Source organism: Callorhinus ursinus, unplaced genomic scaffold, assembly GCF_003265705.2.
Source record: "Callorhinus ursinus isolate GAN/ISIS: 27379988/994484 unplaced genomic scaffold, GSC_fseal_2.0 scaffold11, whole genome shotgun sequence".
Taxonomy (NCBI): Eukaryota; Metazoa; Chordata; class Mammalia; order Carnivora; family Otariidae; genus Callorhinus; species Callorhinus ursinus.
Genome location: NW_027397073.1, coordinates 14,013,013 through 14,032,602, shown reverse-complemented (window position 1 = coordinate 14,032,602; position 19,590 = coordinate 14,013,013). Strand labels below are relative to the sequence as shown.

Below are 19,590 nucleotides of genomic sequence, written 5' to 3'. Positions count from 1 at the left end.
GACACATGGAGCTAGTGGGAGCTTTGTTCTCTGCGGCTATTCTTCCTTTACAGATCACTGATGGCCGTTCAATTTGGGCAGATGGCCACAGAGATGGAAACTCCATACACTGGCTTGGCCACGAAGGAAAACGTGGGCATTTCAAGTTTGAACAGAATAAATATGTACTTTGCAATCACAATGTTTTTTTCTTTCTCAGAAGGAATTAACATTTGGGGAGATAGTTCATGAGGAGGGACTGAAAGATTGGAAAGCAAGGTAATTCCTTCCACTCTGAAGGTGGATTCACTGAGATAAGAAATATTTTTGTTTTTATTCTGTCCTATTCTTAGGATTAGGTCAAGCTATTCTGGCCCCTCCTTAACCAGTATAAGCTAAGACGACCTACTGTCTGCTCAGCCTCTTTGGATCTCAGTTTTTCTTCTGTAAAACTCGAGTTTTAATTCTTGAACCAAGAGAAAGACGTCTTTTCCAGCATGCCTGATATGATATGATTATACTGCCAAGGCATTTTTTATAGCAACAGATTACAAGAATGCATGTTCTGACCTTTCTTCACAGAACATTATCAGATGAGTGTGCTGGAATCGGCTCCAGTTAGCTCCACTGTGGGTAGAGTGTTTGCCAAGGACTTGGATGAAGGAATCAATGCAGAGATGAAATACACCATTGTGGATGGAGATGGGGCAGATGCCTTTGACATTAACACGGATCCCAATTTCCAAGTTGGCATCATAACTGTGAAGAAGGTAATCCAACTCCTCTTTCCAAATCATGTTAATAGAGGCTTTGAATATATATGAAATGTTAGTAAGGGCTGTTGGGCTATTAATACATATTGCTTCAAATCCTTTGATAAACATTCTTTCCACTTCTTAAAAAGAAAAACCTCTTACCCCTTTTGCTTACATGTAAACACTGGCTGTGTGATCATTTTACAGAGAGGGTACCATGTCATGATAAAAATATATTATAAATATGTCCTTTCTCCTAGCTCACTACTTAACCACTTAAATTATTGTAGTTTAATTCACTAATGATGTTAATGAGTTGATCAATATTTTCAGTTGAATAACGTTCATTTTTTACTATAGTGTACCATAGATAACAATAAACCAAGCTATGATATTATTTATGAATCAATAAATAACACACAGAGATTTTTTAATTGCTACTAGAAGATCTCATAGATGCTAATTAGACTTGGAAAAGCTTTGTCAAACATAGCTGCTGAGTGGTATTACCACTTGCAACTCCTTTGCTTCATAAATTACCAAGTTTTCTGAATGTAAGCTATCAAATTTTTCTGTGGCAAAAGCACATATGGATATATTGGGATGGAAGATAAAACCTTAAAAAACTGAAGTTTTAATACCCTAGTAAATATATGTGATGAAATTTAAAAACTCACTGATTTAATCTTCTTTCTCCTCCATTTTAAATACATCTAAAATCCCAAGGTATCTTAAATTATTTATTCAACAAATATTTGTTGAGCATCTCCCTATGTGCCAGGTATTATTCTAGGCATTTAATGTACAGAGTAAATAAAATAACCAAAAATATCTGCCTTCATGGAGCCTACCTTCTAATAAAGGGAAGAAGACAATCAAAATAGCAAGTAAATCAACAAAGTAATATACTAGAAAGTGCTAAGTGCTATGGTGGGGAGGGGTAAAACGGAACAAAAGTGATATCAGAAAAGCCAACATGACTTCGAATTTTAAATTGGGTGCTTGGGATTGGCTTCACAAAGAAGTGACATTTATACAAAGATTTAACGTGGGTAACGTGCCCACAGAGCTGGGCAGGCTGACAATGCACACCCCCAGGAGGTGCCCTACAAATGACTTTCAGTGAGAACTGCACATGCAGCCCTGGAGACAAGGGAATGGGCATGTGGATACTGCAGAAAAGTGTTCCAGGCAAAGGGACAACCGGTGCCAAGGCCCAGAGACGGGTCTCTGCCTAGTTTGTTTCAAAAGTAGGAAAGGGTTTGATAAGGCTGAGTTGGAGGGGAAGACCAATAGATGAAAAAAGTCAGAAAAGTAACAAAGGAGCTACACTGCTAAAGTAGCTAAACTTAACAGGCTGCTATAAGTAAGTACTTCTTCCTCTCAATAAAGCAGGGAACAACTGGAGGGCTTTAAAACATGTATGATATGGGGCACCTGGCTGGCTCAGTCAGTTAAGCATCCAGCTCTTGATCTGGGCTCAGGTCATGATCTCAAGGTTGTGAGATCAAGCCCCATATTGGGCTCCACGCTCAGCAGGGAGTCTGTTTCTCTCCCTCTCCCTCTGCCCCTCCCCCCACTCTTGCACGCTCTCCATAAAATAAATAAATAAATCTTTAAAAAATAAATAAAAAATAAAACATACATGACATAACTGGACTTTCATTATAAAATGCTCTGTCGGCTGTGTTGAGAAAAGACCATAAAAGGGGAGCAAGGATAGGAACAGGCACACCAGCTGAGAGACTACTGCAATAATCTAGGTAGATGATGGTAGCCTGGCCTAGGGTAGTAGGAATGGAGATAGTGAGAAGCAAACAGAACACAGATATATTTTGAAAGTAGAGTCAGGAAGATTTCCTAACAGATTGGATGAGGACATGAAAGACAAAAGTCAAATGAGCAACAAGAACAGAGCTGCCTCTGAGACGGGGGAGTCTGCAGGTAGAAAAGGTGGCAGGTGGTGGCAAATACTGGGATTAAGTTCTGGACATGTTACCCAAGTAGAGATGTGTAGTAGCTGCTGGTTATAGGAGTGCGGAGTTTGGAGAAGAGTTCTGAGCTAGAAATACAAATTTGGGAGTCACAAGCATATAAATAGCACTTGAAGCAAATACAAGAAAATGCCATTCCAAGGGCTTGAGCATAGATGGAGAAGATAGTGACATGAGCCCCGCAGCACCCCAACATGAAGAGGTCAGAGAGAAGAGCAAAGACAAGCAAGGAGACTAAGGATAGATCAGAGAAACAGGAAGAAAATCAAGGGAGTGTGGTGTTCTGGAAGGCATGAAAAACCATCTCCAGGAGAAGGGAAAGACAATTGCTATTGAAATTCATATAAGAACACTGAAAACTGACCACAGACTTTAGGAATATGGAGACCATTAATGACCTTGATGAAAGGAACGGTCATAACTTAGAATGGGGCACCAGTTAATGTGTTTAATAACAACTTTACTATATGCTGTTCCACAGAGTTGAATTAACACTACTTTAGAAGGGAAGAGTTCACATATTTGTCCTGTATTCACTTAAGCAATATACAAATACAGCAAAAGAACAGATATATTCAGCATTCCACCAACCCAAATCTTTACAACCAGCACCCAATGACCTCAAAACAGTGTAAAATGCTGATATTAACTTCACAATCATCAAATAAATCCGAATATAATTTAAATATTACAGTTTTTTATTTTATTCTCATCCCTTTAGAGTTAATAACATGTTAGAAATATAAAAGATGACTAGAAATAATAATACAAATTTGGTATATGACATAGGATTAAGAACATTCCCCTACTATGTGGTATGCCTTAACTGTAAACAAGGTAAATGCTCAAAGCTTCAGATAATTATTGTTTCTTTAATGCAAAACTCTTCTTTAAAACAATTATGCAATCAGAAAAAGAGCTTTTGGGATTCTCAATATATTTTAAATGTTATTCTGTATCTTAATATACAAGATAATGCTAAATAATATTAATTCGTGTCAAATTATTAGAATATAGCTTAGACCTTATTACAAGCCATTCATTTTTTTAAAATATTAACCATTACAATTTTGTATCTGAAAGGAACTACAAAATGCTGTTTTCTCCAGCTCCCTTACGTGGAGAAAAGATTAAACCTCGTAAGACACACCACTGTCTTTCGTTGTCATTACTAAAACTATACCCATGTTTAAACAAAACAGACATCAGTTTGGCCAAAGTCATCTGGATTTCTCTTCTGAACTTAGGAGGTGACAGAAAATGGAATTTAAAAAGAGGTCAATAGGGCACCTGGGTGGCTCAGATGGTTAAGCGTCTGCCTTCGGCTCAGGTCATGATCCCAGGGTCCTGGGATCGAGTCCTACATCGGGCTCCCTGCTCCTTGGGAGCCTGCTTCTCCCTCTGCTTCTCTCTCTCTCTCTCCCTCTGTCTCTCATGAATAAATAAATAAAATCTTTTAAAAAAAAAAAGAGGTCATTAAGTTGGGTAGATGGACAAGTCAAATATAATAAATACTTTAGAGGCTATTGACTGCTCAGGCTGTACTTTTGGAAACAACATTCACTCAGTTGCCTGATCCACACCCATCTTCTATTTTGTCATTAATAATGTCGTATAAAATTGAAACAGAAGTTCTGTTTTTGATTTATTTCCCTAAGCTCTATTATTTGTCTAAAAAGCACATGCTTTCTCAAAAAGAAAAATTAAGTTGAATTGATAGAATTGGGTCTTCATAAAATCACACTGATTACTACCCAGTACCTTGAGTCTTTTTGGCTTTTAAGTAATCAATCAATTGATTTTCAGTCTCTTAAGTCAAATGTTTGAAAGATAACTTGAAATACATACTTTGCAGATTGCTCTTTATTCTAGATGAGCCTGCTGTTATGCCAAATTCCAGTCTTCAGCATGTCTTCCATCTCCCAGGGTACAATAAAAGCAACTGTTTTGACGCCATTTTCCTCTTAGAGAGTCCACAGAGCAACACTTCTATATTTCATCAAATCTAAGAAGCCCATGAAATGTAAATTACATCACTGTTTTAGATACTACCTTAAAAAAAAAAAACTCTTGCAATTTAATTGATACAATGCCTTCTTTTTCCTTAGTTTATAGTTTTTGAAAAAACTCTTGTTGACACAGACATTATGTGCTTCACTAATACCAGATTTACTCCCTGCTGTTGTTTCCACGCCACTCTGCCCATATAACAATTGTTTCAATGTCATATCATAGTACAATCTTTCTGAAGACATTTTAGAAGGCAATGAAGTTCAACACATGCAGTATCCACAATGTGCAGAACTCAACTGAAATGCATGCATCCTGTCTCCTATTGGGCGTAAAGCAATTGCAAGATGCTATCAATTGGAGAAGCAACCCTATTTCCAAAATGTCAAAATATGAAAAGATGCACACCTTAAAATCACTGAAATACTGTAACATAAAATCTGTATATATTATCACTCAACCAGTACTTGTTAATACTTGCACTGAAAAGCTTTTTTGCGCTACACAATGTAACATTTTTTTGCGGCCTTTTGGGTTTTAGACCCTTGCTAGGCACTGGGAAATAAAAATCTAATTCATAGCCTTTGCCCTTGAGTCTGTGAAAGGGACCAACAAAGAAACATTTGTAAAACAGAATAAAAAAGAACCACAATGTAAGTATGACAAAGTGCTATGGGAACAGAGGAAGGAATAATTAATCCTGCCTAAAAAAGCTGCATTACTATTTTGTGCCACAATTTTTGTGACTCAGTTTTCAAGACTATAATGCCTCTTCATTAGTATGTGCTCTAACTCTAGGAAATTTCTTGAATTTGGAACTTAGGTTTTGAGATTACTATTCTTGGATTTACTTTTACTATTATGACTATGGAAATAATTCTTTGATTTTAAAAAATAAGTACAAAAACTTTTCACGAGAGAAAAGTTAAACTCATATTTCACATATGAGCAACTTAAAGCTTAGAGTATTAAGGACAATGTTTTCTTTCAATTTTAAATAATAAAATTATTTAAGTGAGAGAAACAATAATCTTAATGTAATCATCACTAGGTAACTTATTTTTTAAAAAATTTTAATAATTAAAAACTCATTTTAGTCTCTCCAACAGATAGTGTTGGAACAACTGGATATCCATACGTGAAAAAAACCACTTCACACCTCACTATAAAAAGAAGTTCAAAATGGATCATCTACCTACCTAAATGTAATAAACTAAAACCATAAAATTTCTAGAAGAAAACATGAAAGAAAATCTTTGTGACCGTTACTAGGCAAAGATTTCTTAGATATGACACCAAAATCCCAATAAGAAAGTGATAAATAAAATTTCACCAAAATTAAGAGTTTCTTCTCTTCAAAAGCACTGTTAAATCACAGATTGGGAATAAATATTTACAAACACATGTCTGATAAAGGACTTGAATATAGAATACATAATCAACTCTTCAAGAAGATATATAAAAATGCTAAACATCATTTGGCATTAGGGAAATGCAAATTAAAACCACAATGAGATACTACTTCATACCCACTAGGACGGCTAAAATCAGAAAAACTGATGAAATCAAATAATGACAAGGATGTTAAACAACTAGAACTTTCATACATTCCCGGTGGGAATGCAAAGTGGTATAACCACTTCAAAAATTGGTTTGGAAGTTTCTTATAAAGTTAAAAATATACTTAACCATACAATCCTGCAATCCCATTCCTAGGTTTTTATCCAAGTTAAATGAAGATCTATGTTCACAGAAAAACCTGTATGCAAATGTTCATGGCAGCTTTATTCATAACCATCAGAAACTGGAAACAACCCAAATGTATCTCTAGTAGAGAATGGATAAATAAACTGTGGTACACCCATATAATAAATAGTACTTGGCAATAAAAAGGGACAAACTATTCATTCATGAAACAACATGGATGAACTCAAATGCATCATGCCAAGTAAAAGAAACCAGATTTGTAAAAGTATATACTGAATGGTTCCATTTATGTGACATTCTTATAACAGGGCAGAGCATAGATCAGGTTGCCAGTGGGGAGGGCTTGACCACAAAGGGGCACAGGGCAAGGGGTAATGGCAGTGATAGAACTGTTCTATATCTTATCATGGTGGAAACATGACTATATAATTTGTCAAAACCTTCAAAACTTTATACTAAAAAAGATGAATTTTAATGTAAATTATACCTTAATTTAAAAAAAATACAAAATTTACACCAAATTAGAAAAACGACTTAAAATTAAGGGGAAAACAAACTTTACCTAGCTCAAACCTAACATAAACAACAGTGCCCACTTTGGGTTACCCATATTTAAGGAAAAATTTCAAGAAAACATTATGTAATTTACCAGGAAACAGTGAATGTCTAGATTTAGAGAGTAAGTATAAATAAAATAAATTGGTAAAACTATTCCTTCAAGGGTATCATAATCTGAGTGGCAGACTTCCCTATTAATAAAAATTGCTTTTTAAAATTATTTTTTAATTTATTTTTGTAAGTAATCTCTACACCCAATGTGGGGCTCAAACTCACAATCCTGAGACTGTCACATGCTCTACCGTCTGAGCCAGCTAGGTGCCCCTAAAACCTTGCCTTTTGACTAAAAACTAGGGAGACAGTCAAGCTGGTAAAATGGCTGCTTAGTTTAAATGGGAATGGCTGACTCCACAAAACAAGAAATACAGTGTAGGGTCTAACCAAGCAAAACAAGTAATAACCAAACACAATAACACAAAAAACTTTTTGTTAGATTTGAAAATACCTAATTTAAAGCAACTTCTGCTGTTTTTCTCAAAAGCAAAGCAGTTAATTAAATGGAAACATGCTTCTTTCTAACATAAAATGTGCTGACATTCAGCATATTTTATGAAAAAAAGCACCAGTGAATATTTAGTTAGAAAAATTTAAGTCACTACCAAGCGGATATGTGACTTTTAAGCTTTAGTAACTGCTTTGCTATCCACTGTAATTATCTTAAAGGACTAACTTTCCATGATTTTTTTTTTATTATCAATGATGTTCTGAGGTAACTGTTGCTCAAAACACTTAGACATTTTGTCAGCTTAAAAAAATAAATGGATTGTTCTTAAGAGATACCATTCAAGTTCACTTTCTACCCTAAAATGTTGTATTTATTTTGGCATAAAACATTTTTCAGGTAGGAATAGATTTAAAAAAAAAAAAGGAGCAACCAAAAAATTTTATGTATGACATGGAATTTTACTAGAAAAAGTTAAAGATTTGTAGATGACCTCTGAATGAGGAATTTAAAACTCTAGATGAGCATTTCTACTTTAACACTATGTAATCATGTCTGCTTCACCCAGTATTCCGAGCCTTCTGTCTCCGTCTCTTCAACTATAAAATGAGGCATTGGATTAGATCTTTAAAAGAGATTTTTAAAGGAGAACATCTATGGTAAACTTAATACATAAACATTGATCTGACACAGTACTGTGAGGACCCTTGTAAGGTGCTTATGGTAGTTTCTTGAAAAAAAAAAAAAAAAAATATTGCCTCTGTATTGAAGAATTGGGGGGGGGGCACCTAGGTGGCTCAGATGGTTAAGCATCTGCCTTCGGCTTAGGTCATGATTTCCAGATCCTGGGATCGAGCCCCATGTCAGGATCCCAGCTCAGGGGGGAGTCGGCTTCTGCCTCTCCCCCTGCTTCTCTCTCTCTCTCCCCCTCAAATGAATAAACAAAATCTAAAAAAAATTTTTTTAAAGAAAACGTAAAAGACTAAGCCTTAGTTACGTGGATATTCTGAAACTCCTAGTTCTCATGACATTTTGTCAGATAAACAAGCAGCTTTAAAGATAAGGGGACCAGGCTGCTTGAAGAGTAGGCCGGTTAAAGTACAGCCTGCCCAGAGTAACAGCAGATTTCCTGATCGGTACACACTGGCTGCCTTCACCCTCTCTCCAAGTGTCCAGATCTTCCTTACTTTCTTTACCCCATTTGTTGAAAATGACCTTAAGACCAAGAACTACGAACAAAGGAAAAATTCCCTTTGCTTTTCCCTTTGCCTCTTTTCCACCATTTTAATGAAGTTGGAAGTGTACCCCCTAGCCATCAATACTGGGGATCCTTTAGAACCTTGACATATATGCTCACTGCTAATCAATTTTCCTGTCATTACTTTTCAGCCCCTGAGTTTTGAAAGCAAGAAAAGTTACACCTTAAAAGTGGAAGGAGCCAATCCTCACCTAGAGATGCGTTTTCTGAACCTAGGCCCATTTCAGGACACAACAACAGTGCACATCAGTGTGGAAGATGTGGATGAGCCCCCCATATTTCAGCCAGGCTTTTATTTTGTGGAGGTTCCTGAGGATGTGGCGATCGGAACAACCATACAGATCATTTCTGCCAAGGACCCAGATGTGACCAACAATTCAATCAGGTTTTTCCACAGATTTCACATTTCTTATACTTTAGAATCTTCCCTTCCCTGGTATCTCATTTTCTAGCACTTTTTCCCTTTGCTTCTTCCCTCTCTGAAGACTCTCCTCTTCAGTTCTTCTTGTTTAAATAAGATGGCCTTTCCATGTTATTTAGAAGTAAAGTTATCATTGTGTCGGCAACTCACTGTCAATTTGTTTAGCAAAAAAACACACACATGCGCGTGCCACGCGCGCACACACACACAAACACACACACTAACCTTAGTTTTCAATCATAGCCCTATTGACATTTTTGGGATGGATTCTTTATTGCAACAGGCTGTCCTGTGCATTGTACAATGTTTAACAGCATCTCTGGCCTCTACCCACTAAATGTCAGTAGCACCCCCCGAGTTGTAACAACTTAAAGTGTCCCACATATTGCCAAATGTCCCAGGAGGAGGAAGGGATGGGGGGATCAAAATCATCCCCAGTTGACAACTACCAATTCAGATAAAGCATAGACAGACACATGACACCAAAAAGTTAAAAACTGTCAAATCTTGGGGCACCTGGGTAGCTCAGTCAGTTAAGCATCCGACTTTTGGTCTCAGCTCAGGTCTTGAACTCAGCGTTGTGAGTTCAAGACCCACAATGGGCTCCATGCTGGGCATGAAGCCTACTTAAAAAAAAAAAAAAGTCAAATCTCAGTGATGAATACAAAAGTGATCAATGCACATTCTTTCAATTTTTATGAACCTTTGATTTTTCTACTATATATACTTCCATATACTACAAAAGAACATAGAAACTACTCCTGCTGTCAATGGCTTCGATGCCATGTGGAATGGCCTGATATGGCTTTCTATTTCAAGCCTACATATCAGTCTCTCCAAAGTGTGTTTTGAACTTAAAAGATTCCAATCAAGATGCTTCCCCATCAAGGCAGGGAGGAGAGCTGCTCTTATAGCCATGGCCATTTCCTCCCCTCAACTCTGGAACCAAAGTGCAAACAGCTGGTGGACAGGTTGACACCTCAACCTTCTAGAGCAACTGCCAAGCCTCTGAAGCTTGACACAAAAGATCAGGATTCCAAGGCTGTTTGAGGCCATCTGTCACATTAATTGTTGAAAGTCACATGGCAAAATGGATCTGGGGCTTTAGTGCAGATAACACATTTTAAATGTACCCCAATTTATCAGATGCCTTTTCTATCAACGGGTACTTCCCTCACCTAATGCTATTTTGCATTTAATGAAAATGTGCTTTTTCAGTTTAACAAGGATGCTTCTGTCCTGAGAATAACTCTACTGGGGGAAATCTGCTTCATCTAACCAACTAGTAAACATTTCACATTTGAAGGCATTAAAATGGCTAAAATGATTGTGTTTGAATTCTGATATTTGATTTTTAGAAGTCAACTAATCTTTCTGGTATGAATTATACCAACTTTATAGAAATGATATTTCAACCTTAAGCTTTTCAAATGTATAATAGGAGGGAAGAAGCAAAACTATATTATCCCCAAAACAACCATAACATAAATGAAACAGATTCTATAAATTCATATTTTCAGAAGCCAAGAAAAAAATATACGTATCTTCTGAATCAATTAGTTAATCAGTCCATGTTGGAAAAGATACTGTGGGGAAAATTTTATGGAGGGAGAGAAATAAAACAGGCATAAGCCTGAAAAAATTAGAGACCATTTCTAAAATAGTCAATCAAATATCCAGTGGATACTTCTACATCTTTCCTGATTCTGAATCTGGACTTCCACCTGGTAAGCACTGGAAATACAGTTGTTAGGAGTCACACTGCTAAATGACAAGCAAAAGAGACTGCAGTCAGAAAACACACACACACACACACACACACACACACACACACACGCCCCTAGAGTGTATGTGCAGTATTCAAGACTAAAGTCGTTAATTATCTCAAAACAGATGCAGAAATGAAAGCAAAACACCAACAGGCCCACATCCACTCTTGCCATGGAGCAAAGTGAGATACACAAAATTAAAGAATCCTGTCTGGCTAACAGAAAATGCTGCTTCAGATGCCTGGCCTTTGAAAATCATTAGTTGCCAGCATCAGGGAGGTACATAATAGAGAGGCTTTCTATTCTAATAGACCCCAGTCAGGAGGAATCCACCAGTGAACAGGCCAGAGGCAGAGAGCAAGGTCCCCTTGCTTATCCTGGGGCAGAATTCTAGGTCCTGAGAGAGAAACTGACAAGAACAGGGTGACAGCCACAGGCCTGGAGATAACAAGATAAGCATTCAGACAGAGGGGGCAAAGAATTCCACTTATCAGAACTGGGGATAATTCTCCCTCTGCCTTTTGGTTGCAAAGGAGAATTCATGTTGCCAAGATAGAAGGTTCCTGACTCTTTGAACTGTCTGACAGGAATGAAGAATGGCCCCCTAGACTCAAGTAGAACATCAGGAGTCCTGGATTCTCACAGGGAAAAGCACATAAAGGGCAAATCCTTGGCTATCATTTAATAGACCCATTTGGAAATTACTGTCCAACGTTATCTTTCCCCAAATTGCTCATTTTATCCTTATTTTTCCTATAAAAGTTATTTTCTTTTAAAATAATTTGCAAGTTATATGCTGCTTGGCTATCGAATTCATCTTCTGCATTTTTATTAGAAATAAATGAGATTATATTCCTAAAAAGAAAACACACATATTAAATTGCCCCAAAATCGATGTATCACCTAAAGTTAAAATGTTATGGATAAAAGGCCATTTAACTTTTTAAAAAGATTATAAGGACTTTCATCATCTCCTTTCTAGAAACTTTATGGCATGTTCAGGCATATAAGCTGGTCATGATTTACTAGTAAATCCCAAAACTAAATCTCCAGATTTAGTTACATATACAAGAAAAATACGACGTGTAGTATCTCCTAAACAATTTAGGATCTCCTAAATTTTTAATAAATGCCCAAGACACTTCTGGCAAGCAGGAAACTAAACCATTTGGCAAATGAAATAGGCTTCTGCTGGTATGGAAACAGCCTGCTTTCCTGTGCCTTCCTAGAGTGTATGTGTGTGGATTTAGCAAGCCTGCCCATTGACGCCCTACCTTCAAATCACTCCCAAATTCAGAGTATGTCCTCAGCCAAGCAAGTAAGCAGGGAGCCCAACAAACACTAGCTATCGTTCACTGAAGGCAGTTTTGTATGTGCATATCATGCCTATTCTTCCAATAGGTGAGAACATTATGGTTAGAGAAAGGAAAACCACCTACATAATTCAATAGTGTGTCCCAATTTCCTCATTTTCCATCTGTATCTACACCTTTAATTTGTTCTCCTGCCTCCTGAAAACTGGCGCCGTGTCCCATTCAGAGTAGTGAATGCCGTGACTGCCTCAAGTCAGGAACTTCTGATTTGGGAAATCAGAAGGGGATTCCACTTGCTGAGGACGGCTTCTCGGAGGCAAGCTTGCAGCGTTTCCTCTAGCTGTGGCACTAGGCAGTACTGTCATGGGCTCTGCCGGCTAGTTATTTCTATCACCCCATCTCCCATACCATCTGCGACATTTGCTATGGCGCTGTAGGTCTGAGTGTGCAAAGCTGGTTCATCACAGAGGCTGGGGGCTGCCTCTCCCCTCGGCACTATGCCTCCAGCTTGGAGAGCTGCCATCCGGGTTATGGCTCCATGGGCTGAACGGGGGGCTGAAAGAAAAGACCGCATTTTTTCCCAAAGACAAATTCAACTCTTAAAATAGCCAGTGAACTTCAAAACTAAATCACTAATTATACCTAGAAAAAGAAATGCTCCAATTAATTTTAAATGAACTTTGTAGGCATGTGTTTGTTCTTTACTAAGAAGTCAATGGTGTACCATCATGGCTTCGTTTATTTCAAGAAGAGATAAGGCTTTGTCTTAAACAGTTGCATACGTTCGGTGCACAGTAAGGCAGCATGGAGTGGCAGTCACAAGCAGGAATCTAAACCCAAACTGCTTAGGCTTGATTCCAATCTTGGGACAGTGACTTAACCAATCCAGGCCTCAGTGTCCTCACCTGTAAAACCAAGATAACAGTACCTACCCCTCCTAGGGATACTATAAGGAATAAATGAACCAATATATGTAAGGTGTATGAAGCAGTGCCTGGCTACAGTAAGTATTCATTAAATAGGGTCACAAAGAAAGGCATTAATGTACTTCCTTAAATTTTGCAACTCTTGGAGAATTATAACTGAAATGATTCCATTTCTCCAGCCCTTAGTGATCACTTTTTCCTTTAATTCCTCTCTGAACAGCCAACTAGAATCCCTACAGGCAAAAAATACAGATCTGGAACAAATATTTTACCAAATAATACATACACATGCATATACTGTGTATGTGTGTGTGTGTGTGTGTGTGTGTGTGTGTATGGATAGATGTATATATACCTACACACCTGTACATATTGGAAACAAAAGTTGTACCATCAATATTTACCCTTATTGCATGGACAGTCTGGCATGCATATGTTCTATTTCATTTTCTTTCAACACCAGTCAGAACTAGCCTATTGATTTCACTAACCTGCAATCTGAAATATAACGCACTAAAGAAAATTCTTACTCCCATCAAAACGGCAGTTTCCTAGTTTCAACAACTTTTAAGATATGGCTGCAATCACTGGCAACTTTAAATAGAATTTTGAACAGTAGTTTTATATTACCTCTGCAAATTATTAGCTGTTTAACTGTATGAAAGTAACTTCTCTTAGTTTTCTTTTCTGCTAACACCTACCTTCTAGAATTTTTATAAAAATTTAAAAAGAAGCTATAAAATATCCGGTATTCCGTAAGTGGCACCTATTATAATTACCAGCTGTTCCCAAGGACTACACAGATTCTCAAGAATGGTTCTCAAGGGACATGTGGGTGGCTCAGTCAGTTAAGCATCCGCCTTCAGCTCAGGTCATGATCCCAGGGTCCTGGGATTGAGTCCCGCACCAGGCTCCCTACTCAGTGGGGAGCCTGCCTCTCCCTCTGCCTCTGCTCCCCCTGCTTGTGCATACACTCACACTGTCTCTCTCTGACAAATAAAATCTTAAAAAAAAAAAAAAGAGTGATTCTCAATCATGGCTATATATCATGGAAGATTTTAAATATACAGATGCCTGAATCTCCCTCCACACTGACTGAATCTCCCAAAATGGGGACCAGGTGAGAGAACACAGAGAGTCAGATTGCCAAATCAGGTTCAACAGGAACTGTGGCTCTGTACCCAAAATAAATAATGACTCAAAGGATAGAGACAACAGCAAAATATGAGGCAAGCAGTCTGTCCTTCGAGAGGTCTGAAACCGTCAGGTAAATATCCTTCTTTTCCTGTGTAAGGATCCATGTTGGTCCATACTGAACATGAAAGATATAAGCAATGAAGTGCACTGTCTGAAAAAAAAAAGGAGCCATTTTGGTTATGGAATATCTGCTTTTTATACCCCATTAATTACATAGCTCACATGATATTTTCCAGCAAGCTGTGCCCCATAAATTCATAAATTCCAGGTTTATTTACATTAAGCAACCTAGTCAAACCTGGTTCATCCTGCTAAAAATATTCCACAGATAAGGATTTACTACTGTGTTTGCCAACAGGTCAGTCATTAGCATGTTTACAAAGGACCTGATGGAAATCTTTCCTTCTCAATAGGTGATACTAATTACAGGGATTGGAACTACTGAACTATACCTTTTCCAGTTCCAATCTAGCATTTCAAAACTTATGTGAATAAAATTTGTTTTGAACTAAGACATGTAGGGGTTGATTCTCAGAATGTCCCAAAAGCCTTAGGGCAGTATTAAGCTTTAAATAGCTGAAACTGATCTTTCATTGGCTAAAACTGCCCTAAGGCTTTGACACCCTGTTTTATTTCATTTTATGAATGTAGAAATTCAAGCAGTAATAGGTTGTTGTTGGTTATGTTTTTTAGGGGGTTTTGGTGGAGGACTGTTTCTGGACATGATAAAACAGCAAATGCGGTCTTCCAAGGGTCTACAACTCAGAACTAGTTGAGCCATATTTCACATAGAATGCACTCAGTTCTCTCAAGTAATATGCTATAGTATATTTATTCAAATAAAACAGTGTATTTAATCTGTGTCTTTGCAGATATTCCATTGACAGAAGCAGTGACCCTGGAAGATTCTTCTATGTTGACATTACAACAGGTGCCCTAATGACTGCAAGACCCCTTGATCGGGAGGAGTTTTCTTGGCATAATATCACTGTCCTTGCTATGGAAATGAGTAAGTAACACAATAAACTGGTCTCCATAACATGACAAAATATAAGCATTGTAGAATGTGAAAGCTTCTAGAGCTTGTTATATTCTTTATGTGAAGAAATTATGGTTTATGCAAGTGAATGCATTCAGTTCAAATACTTACTATCTCCTATATACCTAGTTCTGTGCTAGAGATTAAAAAAAAACAAACAAACACTATGCAAAAGCAGTACAAAAAATAGCACCCTTAAATCAAGAAGCTAGACTTCTATATGAGGAAAGGGACAATTCCTGAGAAATCTAAGAGGTTTTCAATCTTTAATAAGCTTGGGAATGCGAATAGTATTGTCAGGGAGCCAAGAATTCCTCTCCCCTTCAAGGGTCCTTCTAGCTGGACTAAGAATCAAATTGACATGAGACAGATTAACAAAAGAAAATCAAATTTAACATGCATACATATGGGGAATGCACACAGACATAAAAATTCCAAAGACAGACAAATGAGGTATATATGTCATTCTGAACTATGAAGAAGGGGGTAGGAGTTTGGGATTTCAAAGGAAAGGAATGCATTTCATAGGACGATAAGAGCAGATATTTGGTAATCAGAGGTTTGCCCTACTGTACAGATGGGTCACTCAGATAAAATTTATCTGTTAATAACCCTTATTCTGGGGGAAAAAACTCAATTTAGATTTTTCTGTGTGGGTTAAGGGAGTGACAAAAGTTTCTCTTGAACCCTCAGGGCCTCAAGTGCCTTCAGCTCAAAATAATCCACATGCCAAAGTGGCACTTGGGGGCAGGGGGGAGCTGTCCTGAACCCCTTCAGTATAAGATATTATTACTGGATGAAAGAAAACATTTATAACATATCACCCCTACCACACACATACATACACAGAAACATGCATACAAAATTTTGAGATATCTAACACTAAAAAGCAGATTTATGAACATAAACTTAAAAACAGAATGAAAAACTACTAAAAACTAGATTAGCATATTTACTACAAACTTTACGAAAATTAGATTATTTACTACTACATTCAATTTTTTTTTCATAACACTTAGTGATGGTAAAGTTTCAGGGAAATGCAGACCCTAATGTACTGGCAGAACTATGTACAATCATTCGGGGAGAGGGGGGCAATTAGGCAATTAAGCTTTTGTATTAAGATTCTCCAAAATATTCATAGTCTTTTTCCCAAGAGTTCTACTTCTAATAACTATCTTAAGGAAATAATCATAGATATCAACAAAGATCCATGTGCCAAAATGTCTACTGCAGTGTTATTTTAACATAGGGGAAAAAATGGGAATTACCTAAAAGTCTAATAATAGGGGTCTGCCTAAGTAAACTGTGGTACAACCATACAATAAAATGAGACAATCAGATATTAATATACATGTTTTCAAAGTATATTTCAATGACACAGGATAATATTGCCCTAAAAGTTTTAAATCCAACTTTTTAATTTTGCTTAATTGCAGTGTATGTGTGTGTGTCTCCATATTTTTGTACACATGTAATATTACATATATTATATAATGGATATCTCTGGGGGTAGGATTAGAGATCATATGTACCCTGACATTTTGGGGGGATTTTCATTATTCCTTCTATAAACTAGTACCACGGTTATAATGGGAAAAAAAATTTAAATAGGTCAGTACTTTTGATAACCAGGCAACAGAAATATTTAAGTGGATAACATAGGAGAGCATAGATACTTTGGGGAAAGAAAAGAAAAAATAAATCAGAATAATAAGACATTCTGAGATTTTATAAAATTTTTTACTAAGAATAATCTGTATCTTTTAATTTCTATTTTATCTTCTTGGGATGTGGCCAAAACAAAAAAGGACAGGAGGGGCACTCCTGGGGCTGTGAAATTGTCCTTGTGTGGCAATGCCAAGCAAAAGACAGACCAAAAGACACATTTTCCCATGAGTGACTATGAATAATTTCTCCTGCCCCAGCCAAAGATATAGATTTGGTGTGTGTTTGATCCTGTAATAACCCCTTAGTCCCTAAGCAGAAATAAATGTGCAGTGTTATCTGTATTCCCGGGAATAACTTGAAACCTTCTGAAATATAACTCAAAGAACTGATTATTCCACAAGAATAAAGCCAAGCAATGCCACACAGTATGCATCCAGTTAGAAATGGGCTGTTTTCAAACCCAGAATACGGAACTGACCTGTCTTAACTTCAGAACCTAAAGCGGGAGCCAAGTGAGAGATTCAAACCTTTTTTTTTTTTTTTAAAGATTTTATTTATTTATTTGAGAGAGCGAGAATGAGAGAGAGAGAGAGAGAGAGCACATGAGAGGGGGGAGGGTCAGAGGGAGAAGCAGACTCCCTGCCGAGCAGGGAGCCCGATGCGGGACTCGATCCTGGGACTCCAGGATCAAGACCTGAGCCGAAGGCAGTCGCTTAACCAACTGAGCCACCCAGGCACCCCAGATTCAAACCTTTTTAAGCTGCATTGTATGATACCTGCCCCCCCCACCCACCTCAGTCATACTCTTCTCTTCAACCTCCTGATTATCACACACTCTCTCAGACACACACTGCAGTCCGCCCACGCATCTTGTGTTCTGACCGCACTCTTACTAGGCAGCACATGCATCCTATGTTTCTCTTGCCATTTCCAAGTTCTTTATCCATTCCTTTAAAAAACCAAACTGACAAGGTAAATATCTTTTCCAGCAAAGAGCTGCTTTCCCGTACTACTGAACCCTCACCTTTTGGTTTTCTCTGTGTTCTCTTTAGACAATCCTTCCCAGGTTGGAAGTGTTTCCGTCACAATCAAAGTCTTAGATGTGAATGACAATGCTCCAGAATTCCCCAGATTCTATGAAGCTTTTGTGTGTGAAAATGCCAAAGCAGGGCAGGTAAGGCAGTCTGTGAGATGTGCACGTTGGTTCACCTCCAACATACAGAAATGACTGCTACAGATAACCAAATTTACCATCAAAGAAATTTAGAATATAGAAACTAACAGCTCACGAAAGGGTCCCCGACTTCCATGCATCATGTTGCAACAGTTTGTTAGGACAAGCATGTTGAGTCCCCATTACATTTTATGATCTCAACAATGCTTTGATGGTAGCTTGATTCACAGGCTGGCATGAAGTTATCTACCCATCTTGTAACTAAACTGTATATAGTACCAACTGCAGTAATATGTGCTCTGGGTCCTAGGAGCGAGGGACCATGAAGATCAGAAAACTCTTTTTTAGCACTAATACCTGAAAATACTTGCAGTAGGGAGGCTTTATTTTTTGTATCTTCCCATCTCCCTTTCTTAACTTCTGACAACAGGTAACTTGTTTAGGGACTACCTGCCCTATTCTCAGAATGCTTTGTTAACCTAGAATACCTACTATCCCCTCCCTCAATTAAAACACCATTTTCATAATGTTGCTCATGTCAGGTCAATTTTGAGAAGAAAGGAATCTGTAGACACAAATTTCTACTAATTTGAAATAGCCACAGTTCTATAATCTGCAAAGACGTATTTGTGTATTTTTTAAAGTATGCTTTTAAATGTAAATGAATAATTTGGTTGATCAAATTCCAAGTGGTATAACTGAGAAACATCCAGAACTCTGCTTGGAGTGGCCATGTATTCATGCATGCTTTGGGCTGCTGCGCACCCTGTGCCCACCCTTCCATACCTCAGAGCATACGCCATGTCCTGTTTCTGCTCCTGCTTTTGTAAGATGCTTTCTTCTCTGCCTGTGACCCAAAAGATCCCCTAACAGTCCTAATTTCTTCCCTCAAAGTATATTCTGTGGTCCTGTGGATTCTGGTGATAAGGCAAATGGGTCAGGATAGTTTTAATATGAAAGTTATGAGTCTGTGAAGTGCATATCTATAACGCAAGGATTCATGCTTTGGTAATTCAGGCAGATTTTGCTTTCACTTCTCTTACTCAACTGGAACATGACATCTTGCTGCACAGAGACTAGTTTATACAATCAAAGCTTGTATTAGCATCCTGTATTCACCAAAGATTAAGTCAACACATCTTCACCCTTCTAACTCAGTCAAAAGAAAAAGTGATTCACATCTGCCACAGGGGAAAAAAAATGTCCTATAATGACTCTCATCTCCATCCTCTCATCCATGGATTTTTGAAACTCAGTGCAATGGTCTATAGCACTCCCAAAAATTTTTTCAACAAGTCTGGAATAATTCTACTTCCA

The 19,590-nt window shown here is 37.6% G+C and overlaps 1 protein-coding gene and 1 long non-coding RNA gene across 5 annotated transcripts in view; one reads left to right on the top strand and one right to left on the bottom strand.

Moving 5' to 3' along the window:
- LOC141373715 (uncharacterized) overlaps positions 1-19,590 on the bottom strand; it is a 67,574-nt gene that overhangs the window by 20,449 nt on the left and 27,535 nt on the right. The gene's annotated exons all lie outside the window — the stretch shown is intronic.
- CDH20 (cadherin 20) overlaps positions 1-19,590 on the top strand; it is a 208,346-nt gene that overhangs the window by 174,658 nt on the left and 14,098 nt on the right. For all 4 annotated transcript variants that reach the window (XM_025886856.2, XM_073898100.1, XM_073898101.1 and 1 more), the window contains 4 exons: positions 562-749; positions 8,895-9,148; positions 15,262-15,398; positions 18,152-18,273. In XM_025886856.2, coding sequence (XP_025742641.1) covers positions 562-749; positions 8,895-9,148; positions 15,262-15,398; positions 18,152-18,273 — 701 coding nt within the window. The remainder of the gene's footprint in view (positions 1-561; positions 750-8,894; positions 9,149-15,261; positions 15,399-18,151; positions 18,274-19,590) is intronic.